Source organism: Pongo pygmaeus, chromosome 1 (genome assembly GCF_028885625.2).
Source record: "Pongo pygmaeus isolate AG05252 chromosome 1, NHGRI_mPonPyg2-v2.0_pri, whole genome shotgun sequence".
Lineage (NCBI taxonomy): Eukaryota > Metazoa > Chordata > Mammalia > Primates > Hominidae > Pongo > Pongo pygmaeus.
The window spans coordinates 68,347,297-68,365,073 of NC_072373.2; the positions used below are offsets into that span (position 1 = coordinate 68,347,297).

A 17,777-nucleotide genomic window follows, 5' to 3' on the forward strand; every position below is an offset into this window, starting at 1 on the left:
ATTCAAATTGGGCTGGGGGCCCGAGGACTGCATTCACAATTCTTTCCCCACATTCTCAGCCTCAGAGAGACAGTGCTGAGGAAAACTCTGCTTTCCTCGATCTTTAGCTGCTCAGGAAACTCTTGTATTAGGGCAGCCTCCTTACAGAAAACCCTCTAAAAATACCTATCAATATATATTTAGCTCTAGATAGCATCCTCCTACCAACAGGCTTCAGGCTAAATCATTCTGCATGTGCCACTGGTGAGAAGCTAGGGACGAGGACAGCAGCTCCCAGGTTTACTGCAGCACTCCCTGGCTCTCCTCTCCCCTGCTCCCTTTTCCTCTGCCTCCCCTCTTTCTGCTTGGCTCTGCACATTCTCCCAAACTGCAGCTAAGGATGTGGAGACGGCTCCAACTCTTTTCCATGGCTTTCCTCCAGTTGATTCCAGGGTAAAAAAGAAAAAAGAGTTGTGCCACATCCAGAGCAGACTCAGAGTGAAACAGTGAACCCCCTGCTCAAAGCCTTCCGTGGCTCCCCACTGCCCTCTGGTTAAAGTACAGACTACTCAGAATGGCCTAGACTGGCCCCTGCTGACCTCTGCAGGTCTCTCCCCATGCCACCCGCCAGGCTTCCAGAAGTGTCCTGTGGTCTGTCTGTGTGCCTCTCTCCATGCGCACCCCCACAGGGCATTTGTACATAGCATTCTTTCTCCCAGAAGGGCGCTTCTCCTTCCCTGCCCAGCTGAGTCCCATCTATCCATCCTTTACACTTGTTTAAATGTGACTTCTTTCAAGAAGCTTTCCCCAGTGCCCCAGGGCTAGGCTGGACACCCTTTCAGGTTCTCATGTTGCGTGGCTCCAGCCCCTACCACCGTGGAAGACACTAGGCCCCATTCCACCCACACCGAACACAGTACTCGGCACACAGTGGGTATTCAGCAATAGCTCTTGAGGGGCCTCCTAGGCCCTGGGGTGATGACCTTGGCAGAGGAAGGAGGAAGAGCCAGGCACAGACACACCTGCCCCTCCCCAGAGTCTACACCATGTGCTCCGCAGTAAAGGGAAGAGCCAACGCAGGTCACCTCCCATGCAAGGCTGGCAAAACTCAGGAAAGAGCATATTTTGAGCTGATTTGGGGGTTTTCTTAGGAAAATAGACAATATTACCAACACTCAAGACTAGCTCTGTAATGTCACCAATACTTTAACATACAATGGAAAACAAAGACTTCCTAGATGGAAAGGGATAACACACTTTTCTCCATTTGGCCAGAACCCAAAGAGACACAAGGGAAATAGGGAAAGGAGACTAAATTGCTCCAGCAGCACAGGAACAGCTGGTGCTGTCGCTGAGTCTCAGGCAATGACATCACTTGGCCTAGGGAAGGTGCCCATGTGCTAAAGGCAACCTGGCCTGGGTTCAAATTCTGACTTTACCTTATACCAACCATTTGGATTTGGACAAGTTAAATTGTCTGTGCCTTGGCTTCTTCATCTGTAAAATGGAACTGGGTAATAGTCAAGCCTAATGATTCTCAACTCCTGGTACCATTTTTAGGATTGGAAATTGTGTGTGTGTGTGTGTGTGTGTGTGTGTGTGTGTGTGGTCTTTGGCACATGGTTCAATAAATGACCATTTTTACTATATGGTAAACGCTAGGTGATGTGATACCCCTGCTTTTTCCTTATCCACCCCTCCAACCCCCACCCCATCCACAGCCACTTCAATGAGGTTAGGTCTTCAATATGCAGCGCTGACTCTGCCCTCATCACCCAGGAAGCAATTCTCAGGAGATAACACTGACAACCTGGTAAATAACCACAGATGACTGGAAGCCCAATATTGCTTAATGGCCTAGAAATTGAGCTCCCAGCTTTCATTTTCCTAATAGAGTGACCAGAATATGAGCAGCCTGGCAGAGGTAGACAGAGATGAGAGAGACATAGACACTGCCTGGCTCAGCCAGGCCAAGGGGGAAGGCTGGGAACAGACAATCCCTCTCTACCCCAGCCCCAGCCTTCCGCCAGCACTCATTTTTGTATCCTATAGACAAGAGAATCTGGGGACAGGCAAGCAATTCAATTCAATCAGCATTTACTGAGTACCAACTATATGCCAGGCACTGGGCATATAGAGATGAGCGGGCATCTAAGACACAGTCCTCACCTTCATTTCCCTGTTGTTACCCATGGTTTAGGAGTACCCTTGACTCTCATCCTCCCTTCTCATCTGCCCATCTATTCCAGGTACTATATTTTTATAACTTAGTCTTAAGACTAATGTGTAATAGTGACTTCAACTAATTTTGAATTCTCCAGGTGGTCTGACAAGTGTTTAAAAATTGCCTGAGTTGTTCCCAATGCAAGAGAGATCCCAAGTTCTGTAAGATAAGAATGTGTTAAAAGAATGGCAAATTCCACTGTCTTTTAGCAGGTGGGAAAATACAATAACGTCCACGTTTCTCGGTCCCAGCATTGCCTTCTGCCTTCACCAACACAATACTAGTTTCACTGAATTAATGAATGGGTGAGTGAATGAGTGAACAAACAAGCCAATTAATGAAGAAATCAGCTGGAACTCTGATCCACTCTCTACACATCAAACCATGCTATGCTGACAGTTAAAGTGACATGCCTTCTTTACCACAGAGCAGGGAGTCTCATCCCAAGCCCACAGAGAGAAGTCTCAGGATGGACACATGGGGCCCCATCCCCTTCAACTCACACGTGAAGCCCCACCTTTGAGAGTGAACATTTGCCTGATTATACCTCCCTGAGCTCATCCCACACTGCCTCATGAGGACTAAAGGAACCTGCAACCACAGAGCCTTAGAATCACGGGGCCCTTGGGGTTGTGAAGTAACTGACAGTATGGGGAAAAGTCAGTGAAAGAAGGAACTTGGAGCCAGGAGATGTGGGCTTCAGTCCTGGATCTAGTGCCTGCTAGCAATTCATGTGCCTTCTCTGATCCTCGGTTTCTTCATCTGTAAAATGAGGCTAGCAAGGTCTTTTCTATGGCATTATGAGGACAAGATGAAGCAATGTACATAAATGCGCTTTCTAAACCATGCACACCCTCAACTTATAGGCCAAAGAACGCTAAAGTTTAGGAGGTCAGAGGTCACAGGCAGAATGTGGTAGCCCAGGCTCCCCAGCTAGTCATCTCTTAGCAAAGATCAATAAGAGCAGGTCTTACACTGAGCCAGCTGACTGACACCTCAGCACCCACTTCCCTCCTGTCAGCACTGAGAGCTGAGAAGTTGTGCAGCCTCAGCCCCGAGGCACTGTGTCATGCTCCAGCACCTGTCATTCCTCCTGTGCAGAGGGGAAAATGGGAAGTGACACCTGGAGATGAGGTGGGAAGGAAGAGCTGTCAGCAGGGACTGCTGTGGGTGCAGGTGTCAGGAAGACAAAGGGGGATACCAGGTGGCCTGGAAAGGAGGCTGCACAGGGCAGGGGTCAAAACACCAGCCCTGGATCAAAGGGCACAATTCTGACTCCTGCATCTGCCATTAAGAGACAGGTGTGATCTTGGGCGAATAACTTACCCTCTTTGAGTACCAGATGACTCATCTCTAAAGTCCACTTTGCCTGCCTCCCTGGTTGGTATCACATGTCATTGAATCTACAACCCCAACAATTGTAAGATGCCCCATAATTTTATGTAGCACTAAGAAAGAAAAACATGCTGTCAATTAAACTATATCATGCCATTATTGTAAGACACAGGCTGATTTCAGCAATGTTCCAGCATGAAAAACGTGCATCTTAGAGCCACACAATGTGGTAGATGAGAGCATCATGTGACTGTAAGACTAAATATGATCATCCATTCCTGTGAGATAGAACCGCAACCCTCAGCCCCTCAGCGGGGATCTCAAGAGGACCAAGCTCTTTGCCTGGAGCACATGCACCCATGAATTGAGGAGAGAGAAAGGGAATGGTCCATGCTGAGAAGAGGGCTAAGCAGTAGGTCTGGAGGAGGAGCAGGAGCAAAGTCCTGTGAGTTCAGATGGAAATCAGGGGCCTGTGAAGGCAATCCACAAAGCCAGGGACATCTGAAGAGCCACTAAGAAGGGAAGATGTGAGGGATGGGAAAGAGAGCACAGAGAGGACAACTGACTCAGCCAAGCTCAGCACCTGCACTGACTCTTGAGCACCCCCTGCACATGCAGGCAAGGACCCAGGGGCCCTTCTTGGCTGTGCTGACAAAAGAACCCTACGGGTCCCTATGAATCTGCCTCTTCAACAACTATGTGGCAACCCTTATTTACAGAGAGATTAACATCTGCTGGAAGTCTTCTCTCATGCAGTCAAACAGTCCAGTTTCTCCACCTCCTCTCAGCCATCATAGTTTCCAGACCCCACACCAGAACAGCTGTATACTCCTCCAGAAGTACTTCTTTAACCTTGTAAAATGTCTCATAAAATGTGACATCCAAAAGACGTACATTGGAGCATCTTTAATAATTATTTATCACAGCAAAAAAACAGAAAGAATCCAAGTGTCGAGTAATTGCAAAAATGAGAAGCAAGATGTCTACATCTACTTAACAAACTGCTGATCAGTCATTACAGATTTTTACCAAAATATGCAATAACATGTAATATGCTCATACTATATTGGGAAAAAAGCAGCAAAATTACAAGCACTTAAAAGACAGCTTGCTTAGCATCGAAGGCCTGGAAGGAAATACCACAAAACAATCAGGAATTTTTCTGAATCAGTGAATTTTTTTTTCTTCTTTTGACTTTTCTGTATTTTCCATATTTCTTTAATGAACACATAATCATTTTCAACAAAAATAAATGGACTAGACAAGAAATTTCAAATGGATTCTGCCACATATAGAGCTGAGCAGGACTAAGAATTTACATAAACTTATTATATATACATTACAATACTTTTCTTTTTTTGTTGTTCTTCTGTAGCGACTTATACAACACTTTTCTTCTAGACAGAATCATAACATTTCTAAATGATTCAGATTCTCATACAGGCCTCTTCTAATACAGCACACATTATTTATTTTAGGGACATTTACAACATTACCCAATATACTTCTGTAATACTATGTAGAAACTATATCTTCATATACTAATTCATATTTAAAATGTAGTAGAATTTTCTTTTAGAAAACTAATCTCCAGAAAATCCTTTTGTAAGGCAACAGATATTTTTAAACATGAATAGTCATCTCAGTCTATTTATCCATTTCCCATATTGAGGGGCTGGCTGCTTACGTGCTTCCATTTACATATTCCAGTCCATTACATCTTCAGTGTTTTCTCTTTCACATAATCCCAATGGCGTAAAGGTTAAAAAATAAGAGTATTTTGTCTATTCCACAAGATAACAAATAGATGTAATCATTCCCAAGCCATTACCCTTCCTTCCAAGACTTTATCTACCTTCACCCCTCCTCTGACTCCTCCCTGGAAAACAATTCCTCTTTTCTTCTCTTTCCTTTTGGTCAATCACAGTAGTAGCTAATATTTCGCCTTCCCTGTCATTCTAAGTCACTCTCTTCTTTTCTTCATGGGTTTGAACTCTGTCTGCCAAGCAGTTGGGTAAGGGAATTTCCAGACCACATCACTTGCTGCCACATCCACACAGGACTACTCCCCTGTGCCCAGCCCTGCAGGTACCAACAGCCACCTGACACAAAGACCAACAGGAAGCCACAAAAGCCCAGGAAGGCCTGTCCGTCACACCATTCCCAAGGCCAACACATTTGCTGCCAACGGCACTGGGTCAACCCAACTTCCTCATACTACATTCATTTCCAAAAGAATGATTTATCAAATATTTAACTAAATGTACTGCCATCATATATGCTGCTGTGACACTGGGTCAGCCCCAATGTCATATGGCTATATTAATTTCCACAGAATGATTTATCCAACATTTTAATATGATTCGATTTTATACTATTAATAAATCTGCAAATGATAAAAAATTCTGTTGTCAGAACACAAGTCTCAATTATCAGTTCAGAAAATATGGCTAGGGTCTTCTCCAACGCCCCAAAGAAGCTGCATTTGACTACATCTTTTGGCCTGTCTCGGAGGTTCCTCCCAGGCGGGGGTAAGCTGCTTGCTTTGGTGAAAAGGCTCATTGGGAAATGTCACCCTCCCCAGAGAAGTGGGTGTTTAGCCACTGAGCCAAGCACAGAATGGAAAACCAGAAGTGGCAGCTTCCAGACCTGGCTGAGAGTCCCATGGCCTCTGCCTAACACCACACGCATCTCCACACAGTACTCATCCTCCTCTTGAGGTGGCTGACCTATGGTCCAGCACCCTGGGAAATCTTAGCCTCAAACTTTTTCTTCTGCCTCTACTCTACAGATTGCTGTCTTTCCACCCCAGGTTCCCTGCCCCCAGCCACCTCACAATACCAACCCCCTTCATACACAGAGAGAGAGAGAGAGAGAAAGTGGACTTACCCACTGAGGACCACGATGAAGTCCATGACATTCCAGCCATTGCGGAGGTATGAGCCCTTATGGAAGATGAACCCTAGGGCCACAATTTTGATCCCAGCTTCAAAGCAAAAGATCCCAATGAAATAAGGTTCCGTCTTCTCCTGTGGGGATGAGGAGCAGAAGCACCAGTGAGAAGAGGACTGTGCTTTATGAGACACAGGCAAAGGCACAGCCTGGCCCTTCATGGATGTCTGTGCTGGGCCTGCCCATGTGTAGGTGGGAAGCAAGGGTGCTAAGGGACCCTTGCAGGCTGTCTGTGACTCAGGAGTGCACAGGGCAAAGGAGACCCAGGGGAGCCAGCTGTAGAAATGGACAATGTGAGGGTCACGCCTAGGGGTTAGACTTCCTTCCCAGGAAGGTCCCTGATGGCCCTGGCTTTGCCCTGAAGGAGTTTGCTGCTCTTCACATAAGTTAGAAGCTTGAAGGTCGTCATCTCAAGTACACACGTGGATTTTAGGCAATTTGTCTGCTCTTTTTAGGGGGAATACGTTAGATGTGTGACTCATTTCTTTAAGGAGAATAAGGACGTAAGCATTGGGAAGTTCATAACCACAAATACACACAAGCACTGAGCATCCTTCATCCTCTCCCCTCTACTCCCCACCTCTTCCTCTCATGTCAGAAGTCCCTCAGGAAAGAGGAGGGAAGAAAATGGGCCTGTGCCTGCCCTTTCTTCTTCTGTACCACGCAGCACAGACACAGTGTTTGTAATCTCTTCTTTTCCGTGTGAATCCCCATGGGGTCTGTCATTAGCTTGTCCCCCAGCAAAGAGCAAACCCCTGCCAGAACTCACAGGCAGGAAGGGAATGGGAGAGTGATAAAGCAGAGGAGAAGAAACCAAGAAAGACAAAAGGGGCAAAGGGGAGAAGGAGGGGAAGCACATACCAGTCTTCGGGACATGGGGGTCTTGTCATCCTCAGGAAGATGCTGCTCCAGGGCCAGGACGATGCAGTTGGCAATGATGGTGGCCAGGATCATGTACTCAAATGGCGTGGGAAAGCGGAGTTAAGGAACAAATTCACCAGAGAGGGACACAGCCTCCAAGATGGCCACACCCATAAACACACAACTCTATCAACCCACATTGTGTCTGTGCAGTTTGCATGATTTTTATTTGTAAACAGGCAGGCAGGCAGGCAAGACAGTGGATGGTCCTTAGCACGTGAAACCAAAAACATTTGTGCCTAGTCTCTGAACACAAAGCATCTTCTCCAAAAAAAGAACGTATATAGCCAATACATAATATAGTTGGGCATATGGCAGACACTCCAGTTACTGAGTAAATTCAATAACAAATCCAATAACCAAGGCTGAAAATGGAAGGGAGAAGAAAGGAGGAAGAAACATAATTAATGCCATCGCAGACCCCTTGTTCTCCCCAGTCTTCAAACCACTGGACTGGGTAATGACGCTTGTGCACAGATCCAGCTGCTGCAATCCATTGCTCTCCTGGGCTCACAACTGGAGTCCTCTCTTCTAGAATCTCTGCACCACTGAGTAACAGAAGAGCATCTGGAAAAGAAACAATTCTCTCCATGTGAGCTTCCTTCTATTTTAAAATTCCACTCAGCAATGTACTTCTGGGGGAAGGAAAGGCTTGCTTTGTCCCACCTTATTTTCTTCTAAGTGTCTGCATCTATATGAAACAGAGACTGATCACGAGTCTGGAATCCTGGACAGCAAAGTCCAGTCCTGTAAGAACCACACTACAATGAATGAATGCAGGCTTTTTTCTGTTAGATGTTTTTGAAAACAGGTGAGGTGCTCCCTGTGCCTTTTCAAAAACAGGACTATGACCCCTGCAGGAAGGTTTTGCCACATGCTCCGAGGGAGGTGGGAAGGACTCTCAGAAGAGAAAGAGGGAATCGCCAGCTCCCAGCACTGTCATTCTGCATGTTGGGATTTCATTCTGTGATTACTGTTACCACAAACACAAGTTAGCTACTGCAGCTGGTCTTGCTGGGCAACCTGTGCTCTAGAAGATTCTGGAATCCAGGCAAAAGAGAGGAGTAGTAGATCTGGCAAAGTGGAGGGAAGGAAAGGGACTGTTCTTATCTCCCCACATACCCAGACAGGCTGTGTAGGGTGCAGGGCCTGGAACCCTCTCGTGGAGTTCAGAAGGGCAAATCACAGCTATCCCTGCAATGACCCCCATCCTGCCAGGCTATCTGTGGCAATAACACAATGTTAAGTTAGCACCCAGGGCATCTCTGGGGAGGGCAGGGCAGTGTGTGCAATGAGATGTGAGCTGCTCACCAGTTGCTCTGGTCTTGGTGCTGGCATGGGGGGCTGCAGGGCTGAGACGCTGGCTGTGTGTGAGCCCCTAGTCCTTCTCTTAATCCTCATTTGGCAGTGCCTTCTCCTCCCCCACCACCATGCATCACTGAGTCACACTGGAGAGTCACACTCACTCGCCAGCAGCTGACTGCCATCGTTCCTTCCCACGCACCTCCAGCACTCACACAGCACACAGACCCCAGAGACCACTCCACGGGCCTCTGCTGCCCTGAGGCTCAGTCACTGGAACTAAAAACAGACCTGGCCTCAGGGGACTTCAGAGCCTGTCTGTTGCCTCCACACCCCACTGTGCCTGCTTAAACCCTCCCACTCAGAGGGGAGCCTCCCCACATGGAAAGTCCTTCGGCACCCATGGGCATTCCTCTTCTTTCAAACACTCCGGGTGCCAAGCCCCTGAGAGCCAAACATGCCAGCAGACACACACCACAGACACCCACCCAGCTAGCATGCTCACCTTCTAAGGACTGGCCCCCAACACACAGCCTGCCAAGGGCCACCCATGCCCTCTGATCGCAGGGGGAGTGCTCCTCCCCTCCCATCATGGCTGTAACCCAGACCTCTGAAAAAATGCAGAGCAACCAGGGACCACACAAGGACCTAGTGTCCCATAAGCCTTTTGAACAGCCTAGGTTGCCCTGGGCCTGGCATAGGCACCTGGAATCCCAGACTCATCCTGCAAATTAAAGATGGGAACCCAGCAGCAATGGTGGCCAAGGAATCCACACCCTTTCCTGAAAACATGCTTGGGCGATGGGTCCAGAAAGAGAACTGACAACACGCATACAAGTCACTGACAAAAGACAACAGAAGTTGAGACCGTTGAGAGTGGTATTCCTAAAATGCAGGCCATGAAATACTGGTGCTATAGGAACTTGCAATCAACCAATGAGAGAAAGCCTGGGTTGGGTAAAGTTAAGCAGGTTTCTCCCCAGCAGGACTTCTTGGGGCCTTTAACACTTTTGCATACAGTGGGCATACACCCCATCCCACACACACACACACACACACACACACACACACATACACAAGGGGTTTGGGACAGCACACAACATTTCCCAAACTTGCTTTACCTTGTAACTCTTTTTTTCAGAGCATCTCTCTTGAATGGTGTTCCCAGGAACATACCTGGGCAGCCTGACACAAAGTGGGGGTCTGTCTGCCAGTCCCCAAGAGCTGGGGGAGGAGGGGTGATGGATCTGATTGGAGTGAAACCAGGGCCTCTTCCATGTCATCCCCTGTCCTGGTTCCTAACAAAAGTGTTCACAACAGTGTGGGGCTCACCTGGTCACTCCTCACAGCTGGAAACGTCTCATGCAATTTCAGACACCTGCTGAGCAGATCCAAGAAGCCCAGTGCCTGCCCTGGGAGGTAGGACTGGGCATGAGTACTTTCTCATTCAAGCTGAAGACCTCTCGCATTCTCATGGGTCTATGTGGGGCCTATGATTGTTTTGGGGAGTTGAATCTTCTTCCCCTGAAAACCTGAAAGTGATAAGCACAGGCTTCAAAGTAGGTGGGTTCTCAGTGCTGAGCTTGCAGGCAAGACAGGTCCTTGCAGCCATGTGCCTCCGAGGCCTCCTCACTCACAATACCCACTTGGACCATGGCAGCTCCTACACTGCCCCTGACTCCCTACTCACAATATCCCCTTGGACCATGGCAGTTCCTCCGCTGCCCCAGCTCCCTGCTTCCACGTCCATACCTGCATTTTCCTAGCCAATTAACCCAAGTATATTGCTCCCTATAAGGACCTTTAAGCTCAGCTAGCTCAGAATGTCCAAGCACAGATATGTGAGGTTTGTGGGGACACAGGCTAGCTCAGGAAGGTGTAGCCATACCACTGGAAGATGCTCCAGACAGGGGAATGCCTCTTGGCCCAGGTGCTGATGAGTCAAACTCCCAGTGACTGGCCAGGTATCTGGGTGGCTGAGAATTCATGAGGTCTTGATGGCGGGTGCTACCCAAGGCCCTAAAGTCTAGAATCTAAAGGTGGGAATTTGGTAATTCACAGGTTCTGAGAAGACCCTATTCTCACTTCCTCTCCAGCCAAATCCTCTTCCCACTATCTGATGTGAGGCCCATTCAGAGCAGCAATCTTCTGGCTTAAAAATACTTTTTTTTGCTTTACATTTTTAAAATTCTTCAGATATATATGCCCTTGAGAGGGATGTCCCTTTCAGCCTTATAGGGCATCTAGACCTCAGGATGAATTCATGGCTGCGGTAATGAAGAACCTGTGGTGAGAATGTGGAGATTCTGTGCAACTGTGGGCTAGGTGAAAGAATGGATAGTGGCGGGGAAATCTCAGGGGAGGTGAGCAGAAGAGACCATCCAATTCTGCCTAGGCCCCAGCCACTCTCCCTTACAGCCCTGTTCTTTAAACTCTTTTCCACTTCCCTTTCTGAAGAAAGCACAAAGAAGAGGCATTTACATCTAGGTGCTTCTGCCACCACCTGCAATGGCCTTTCTTCTCCTTTCCGGTCATACATCAAGACCAAGCTGAAATGCCACCTTGTCAGTGAAAGTTTCTCCCCGTGCCCCACAGCTCTTTGAATTGTGTGACTGTATTTAAATTGTGTGACTCCTATTTAAATCAAGAAACTGTATCTTGAAAGCAGGAGTTTTGCTCGTCTCTCTACTGGCAGTGCTTAGCAGAGCCCATGGTATACAGTAGGAGCTTAGTCAATGTTCAATGCAGGTAGGAATAAACATGAGGCATTCACTGAGGAGCCATTATAAAGACAGGGCTTTGCTCACCCACTCTGGCCTGAGCCATGGCTCCTGCTCACTCCCACCCTTGCAGGCTGCCTCCGAGGCACCACTCCCATTTCTTCCCGACAGCAAAACTTCACACTCCAAAGCAATGGCTCTGCTACATCCCCAAAGTGAAGAGCCTAGACGGCAAATAACACCCACCCACCAGTCAAGCTAGTGCACCTCAACCGGGCAGACTGGACAAAGACATGACTTGGAAAGGTCAAAGGGAGCTCCGAGTCGCCACAGCCTCAAAGACCATCACCCTTCATGGCAACCACAATCAGGGACAAGATGGAAGTCTGTCCAGGACTCTGACTCTTTCTGTTCTGGAATTCAGTGATGCTCATTACACTCTGTGCCTGACACTGTGCATATTTTAGGGAAGAATATTTATCCCTGGTATCCAGATTGCTTGTGTTTTGAAATCTTGAATAAATGGAGATGATGGGGCAGTAAGGACTGGGAGCCCCAGGGCAGGACCTTGCCTGCCTCACTCACCACTGTTCTTGGCACACAGAGGGGCCCTGGTAACTGTTATTTTATTAATAAATTAATACTCAATTGATAAATGAATCATACAGGGAAACTAGAGCCACAGGTATCCTTACAAAAGTTACCCACACTCTCCACACTGTATACCCATTTGAACTTTTTATACTGTCCACTGTAGACACATACGACCTATTTAAAAAAGAAAATAAACCAGCATACATGGAAGATCCCTTTCATGTTTAAAAAAAAAAGAGAAGGCCAGGTGCGGTGGCTCACGCCTATAATCCCAGCACTTTCGGAAGCTGAGGTGGGCAGATCATGAGGTCAGGAGATCAAGATCATCCTGGCTAACATGGTGAAACCCCATCTCTACTAAAAAAAATACAAAATGTTGGCCAGGCATGGTGGCACACACCTGTAGTCCCAGCTACTCAGGAGGCTGAGGCAGGAGAATGGCGTGAACCTGGAGGCGGAGCTTGCAGTGAGCTGAGATCGTGCCACTGCATTCCAGCCTGGCAACAGAGCAAGACTCCGTCTCAAAAAAACAAAAACAAAAAAAAAGAGAAGGGAGAGAACGAGAAAAAATTATGTCTTGCTGGAAGGATGATGAGTCTTCTCTTGGTAGCAGGGTTATTTTCACTTTCTTCTTTACTCCTCTAACCATTTTCTGAGTGTTCAAATGAGCATGTGTTCATTTATAACTACAAAATCAATTAAAGCTATATGTATCCTGAAAAAAACAAATCAACACAAAAACCCTTCCCAACCTGAGAGTGAGGAGGAATGCAATGGCCAGAGAAATCAGAAAAAGACTTCGGAGAGGATTAAATGCAAGAGAATAAAGGGACCTTGCCAAAATGAGGAAATGACCATGAAAGCACTTTGAAACCTGCAAAAGACACCTTCCTCCCTGCCTTCCCTCCTGTACCAGCTCACTGCTCACTAGAGGCCTCATTTCATAAACTTTACTGGCAATCTCCTCAAACACCCCTTCACTCCTCGCTCCCTCTGAGCCCATTAATGAGGACCTGTGTCGCTCCAACTCTCTTTCTAGTCTAGCAGTTTCAAGACAATCATTAGGGAAATGATAAAAATAGGTTCGCTTATTGATTTATCTCCTTTACCCAATGCTCCTTCCTTCGAACGGTTGACTTGTTTCCTTAGCAACATGGCTAATTTGAGCAGCACGATGTGGCCTGCACACCTGCCATTTGTTCATTTCCTTCTTGAAGCACAGAAAGCTGGGGCAAGGGTGGCGATGCTAGTTCTGCTGTCACCGGAGCCCTGGGGGCCTGGCCTGGAGCTGAGCTCTTCCTCTGCCTGGGCCTGAAGAGCCTCCCCATCATCACCTCTCAGGTACAGATCTGCAGGTACATGCTTGGGAAGGACTTAGGCCTCAGGCAGTAAATATTGGGTGTCCCCAGGCAAACACGCATCTCTATCACCACCAGGGGACTCATCCTGAAGACCTCTGTACTCAGCTGTCTCCTCCCAGAGCCTTTGACATCCAAACACTAAGAAGGCCATGCTCTGAGGGGTAAGGTGCCACCAGGGACAGGCAGGCAAATAGAATGCTGTGCGCTGTCCCAACTTCAGCCTAATGCGGAATATGCTTTTGTGGGGAGCACTCAGTGGGCACTCAGGCACTTCCTGGAAACTCCTGGGGGGGTACAGAAGAGTCCACAGTCTGAGGGGAGGCATTCCTCAGCCTCCTTTACCCATTTCCACCCCTCGCCCCAGACCCTACAGGAAGACCTGTCTCCTTCTCTCCCTTCAGTCTCATGTTTTTGGATGTCTAAATCCAAGAGATGTAACAGCCTCAGAGGATGGCATGGTTGCCTTCATGCATGTCTTTCCACCTCTTCCTCATGTGCACATAACTATCATTCTAATAAGTGGACTTTGACTCAAAGACAGTAACAGAGAAAGAGCCTTGACTAGTCTGTGATTCTCTATTAGCATGACACCAAATAGACATTTTACATATGAACAGGAATGAAACACAGCTATCCAAGCCTTCCGTGTAACTTCAGAATCTTCTTCAAGACCTGGAATGCAGTGGAGAAAATGTAGCTTGGTAATGGAAACCAGAGCCAGGCCTCCAACTGCAAAAGCTGTCCCAACACAGTACTCAAGAGTCAGTGAAGGGTTATGACCATCCATTCCCATAGAACCAAACAAGAAATACAAAAGGACTGGAGCCCAAAATGATACCGGAATCAGAACTCCCTCTGAAAACTGTAAGTGTTGCACAAATACAGTTACTTTCAGTATCCTACTAACTCAATCTTTCAGCATCTACTGTGGCTCGATACTTTGGGGAAAGCATCTGTTGGTGGTCACAGCCTCCAGCCCTCAGGAGTGGGCTGGCTGGCTGTAGCCATGGGCTGACACAGAGGAGACCAACCCCTATAAAGGATTTAAAAGAAAATTATGGTAATGGGCCTCCGGGAAAAGAGCAAAGACATTTGGCCCAGAACCTCCTGAGAATATGGAAAGCACATCCAAACACCAGTCCCCAGAGGAGGATTTATGAAGCTGATGGCTCTGATGCAATCTCTCCCAGTGATTAGAAGGGATATTAATCACGCCCCAGGCCAGGGATAAGAACAGGAGGGGTTGAACCATCACAGAAGTCTGGCTCCAGTTCCCACAGACCCTGATGGAAATTCAGTGAGATCATGCTGGTGAGATCATATGACCCTCTTCTGAGCTGACTGAGAAAGATACATTTGTCCTGGAGGGACGAGTAATGCCGAAGACACAAGACCTTGTGCCTAAAACCCAGAGATAGCAATAGTTATGACCATCACTTCAACAGTGTGTCTGCATCCCTCATGGTCTTCCTCACCTTCCTAAAAGCAGACATTCTTACAGAAATCTCTGCTTCCTAACCTGTCTACACAAAAGGAAAATTCAAACCAGCCCTGTTCAAACAAGCCTGGCCTGGCCAGGCACAGTGGTTCACGCCTGCAATCCCAGCACTTTGGGAGGCCGATGCGAGTGAATCACTTGAGGTCAAGAGTTCAAGACCAGCCTGGCCAACATGGTGAAACCGTGTCTCTACAATTAATACAAAAATTAGCCGGGCATGGTGGCGTGCACCTGTAATCCCAGCTACTCGGGAGGCTGAGGCAGGAGAATGGCTTGAACCCAGAAGGTGGAGGTTGTGGTGAGCCGAGATCGCACCTCTGTACTCCAGCCTGGGGGACAGGGCAAGACTCTGTCTCAAAAAACAAAAACAAACAAACAAACAAAAACAGCCCTGGCCAGGCCAGCTCCCTTCCTGGAGGGATGTTTCACATTTTCTCCAGATCATGGCATAAAGTAGAAGTGGCTATGAGGTAAAAAGATGGAGAGCCAAGAGGGCTTTCTAATGCCTCTCAGCAAGTCACCCCACCCTGCCCAGGTGAGAGGGCCCAGGTTAAGAGATAAGCTATGGTGCAAGGAGTCTTGGCCCAGGGCTCCTTCTGGACTTCTTTGCCCTCACTCCTATGGCTGCCCTGGCAGGACATGGCAGCCCAAAAGAGACCAGCCCAGAAAAGGGAATAAACAGACAGAACTATTCCTGGAGGTTCTGAGGAGCTATAGATGAACTTTTCAATTCTCTGAAAATAAATGTTAACCTTCCAAATTTATCAATATATGGACTACCTTCCTATTTGGGTAGTCCATACTTTTAGGTTTCCTGTGTCTGTTCTGGGCTGATCAACAGAAGGTGAACCACACATCACCTCCAAAGGGAAAGAGAGCTAAACCCCTGTGTTTCTCCATGTGACAGTTAGCAGTGCACAACTCTGGCTGCAAACCTGGAAGTCCACCATGCATATCCCTCCCCTCCCCTCTCTAACCACGGCAGGAGACATGCACTGTCAACAAGCAGAAAAACATGAAAGAAAGCTCTGCCTACTCCATACTGTCCCATGTCATCATCTCATTGCTTTCCTTAGTGCAATTTTTCTCACCACCCAACCTCATCTTAAAAAAAAAAAAAAAAAGACTAAAAAACCAAACCCCTTTTCTTTTTTTAAAACAAAACAAAACAAAAATGCATCATGTGACTTCCAGCCTTAACATCAGTTTTTTAACTTTGGTTTCCATGGTGGTGGGATGCAACCTGCCATCGCCATGACAACAGCTGCCTCTGTTCAAATTCACCATCTGACAGGCAGTCCTGAACAGACACACACCTCTCTCCTTCTTAATCCTTCTCTCTCTCTCTCTCTTCCCCCCTCCTGCTATCAAGAAGATGGAAATGCCATCACACCTACTCCTGAAAACCTAATGAATGAAAGACAAATAAAGCAATATTGAGAACATAACAAAGAGGCAGAGAACTCCCCAAAAGGCCTTTTGTTTGCCAATACAATCCTGCTGCTCTCTCATGGAGGTCAGTGGACTCAGTTACTCAAAGCAAAAGATCCTAAGCATTACCCATTTAATGCTGGCTGTGAAGGCAAGTCCAAATTCTCATTACTTTAGACCAAAGGACTCCCATCTGACTCCCAGGACCCTGCCCTCTGGATAAAATGGCTGAAAGAAAGTGCACGTGATTGCTACTTTGGTGAACCAAGACTGAGGTCAGTTCCAGACTCATCTGGGCCCTGATTCCCAAAGGATGGAGAGTGCTGGTTCTGAGAAAATAAGACAGTACTGTCTCCCTCCCTCCTCCCACTGCTGTGCCCCTTGCAGTTACAGACAGCTGGATAAGTCTTAACAAGTTCATTTGTTTTGTGTGTGACTGGATCTTGGACTCAAAACGCTGTCATTCAACACACAGTTTTGGTGAACAGCAGACAAATGATTGAACGCTACAGAAAAGGGAAAAAAGAAAAGGGGAGCATTAAAAGCCTCTGGAAGAAAACAAAACAGCAGTGGGAAAATTACCTGTTTCAGAAACGAGAATTTGTGTTTTGATGACACTCTGATGAATTGGAGCCCATCAAGAGTTCTGGCAGCAACGTGCATTTCAGGGAAGATGACTATGAGATGCAATCAGCAACCCCACCCAAGACTACACCCCACTTCATATCAACACCAGCATCATGGAACTGAGACAGCATAAGAAAAATGAAAAGCCTTTTGTGAAAGAGTCCATAGATCACCTGTGGGAGAATGTTTGTTTTCCTCTGAAAACTCTGCAACTGTGCCCTGGCATTCAAAGACACCTACTGAGCCTGCAAACCACGTGAGATAATGTTGAAAGAACTAGGGATACTCAGCTTGGAAAGGGAAGACTTGAGAAATACATCACAGCTGCTTTCAAATATCTGAAGGGCTAGCTTGTAATAAGGGGCTCAGATGTTTTCTAAGTTATTATGGAGGCAAAGACTAAGATCTAACATGCAGAGTACCCATCCGAAGATATATCTGGAGCAATAAAGAGAAGAACTTCCACTGTTCCACAAGTGAATGGACTATTTCGTTAAGCAGAAAACTAAGTGTTGTGCTAATAGATGTTTAACATCAGGGGGAAAGCCCCATGTGTAGCATTTGCAAATTTCTGGGGTATAAATACTCTCTCCATGGCCAATTTCAAGCTACCATCTTAACATCACTGAATGTGGAGTCTAGAAGAGACACACACAGAGGACACTCAAGAGCTGGGACAAGCCAGTTTCAGCACAGCACTTATTGTGAGTTCCACATCCCCAGGGGAGTGTCAAGGATGTTAAGGAGGTGACTCCTGTATTTGATGGTAGTCACGCTGGATCACCCTTCATATGCATAAGGGGTGAACCAACCAGGTAGGAAGCAAGGTCAAC

At 47.1% G+C, this 17,777-nt stretch overlaps 1 protein-coding gene across 1 annotated transcript in view; it reads right to left on the reverse strand.

Moving 5' to 3' along the window:
• LOC129044592 (voltage-dependent R-type calcium channel subunit alpha-1E) overlaps positions 1-17,777 on the reverse strand; it is a 334,968-nt gene that overhangs the window by 299,890 nt on the left and 17,301 nt on the right. The window contains exons 2-3 of the mRNA XM_063648347.1: positions 7,352-7,457; positions 6,428-6,567 (exon numbers count right to left, since the gene is read on the reverse strand). Of these exons, the coding sequence (XP_063504417.1) occupies positions 6,428-6,567; positions 7,352-7,457 (246 nt within the window). The remainder of the gene's footprint in view (positions 1-6,427; positions 6,568-7,351; positions 7,458-17,777) is intronic.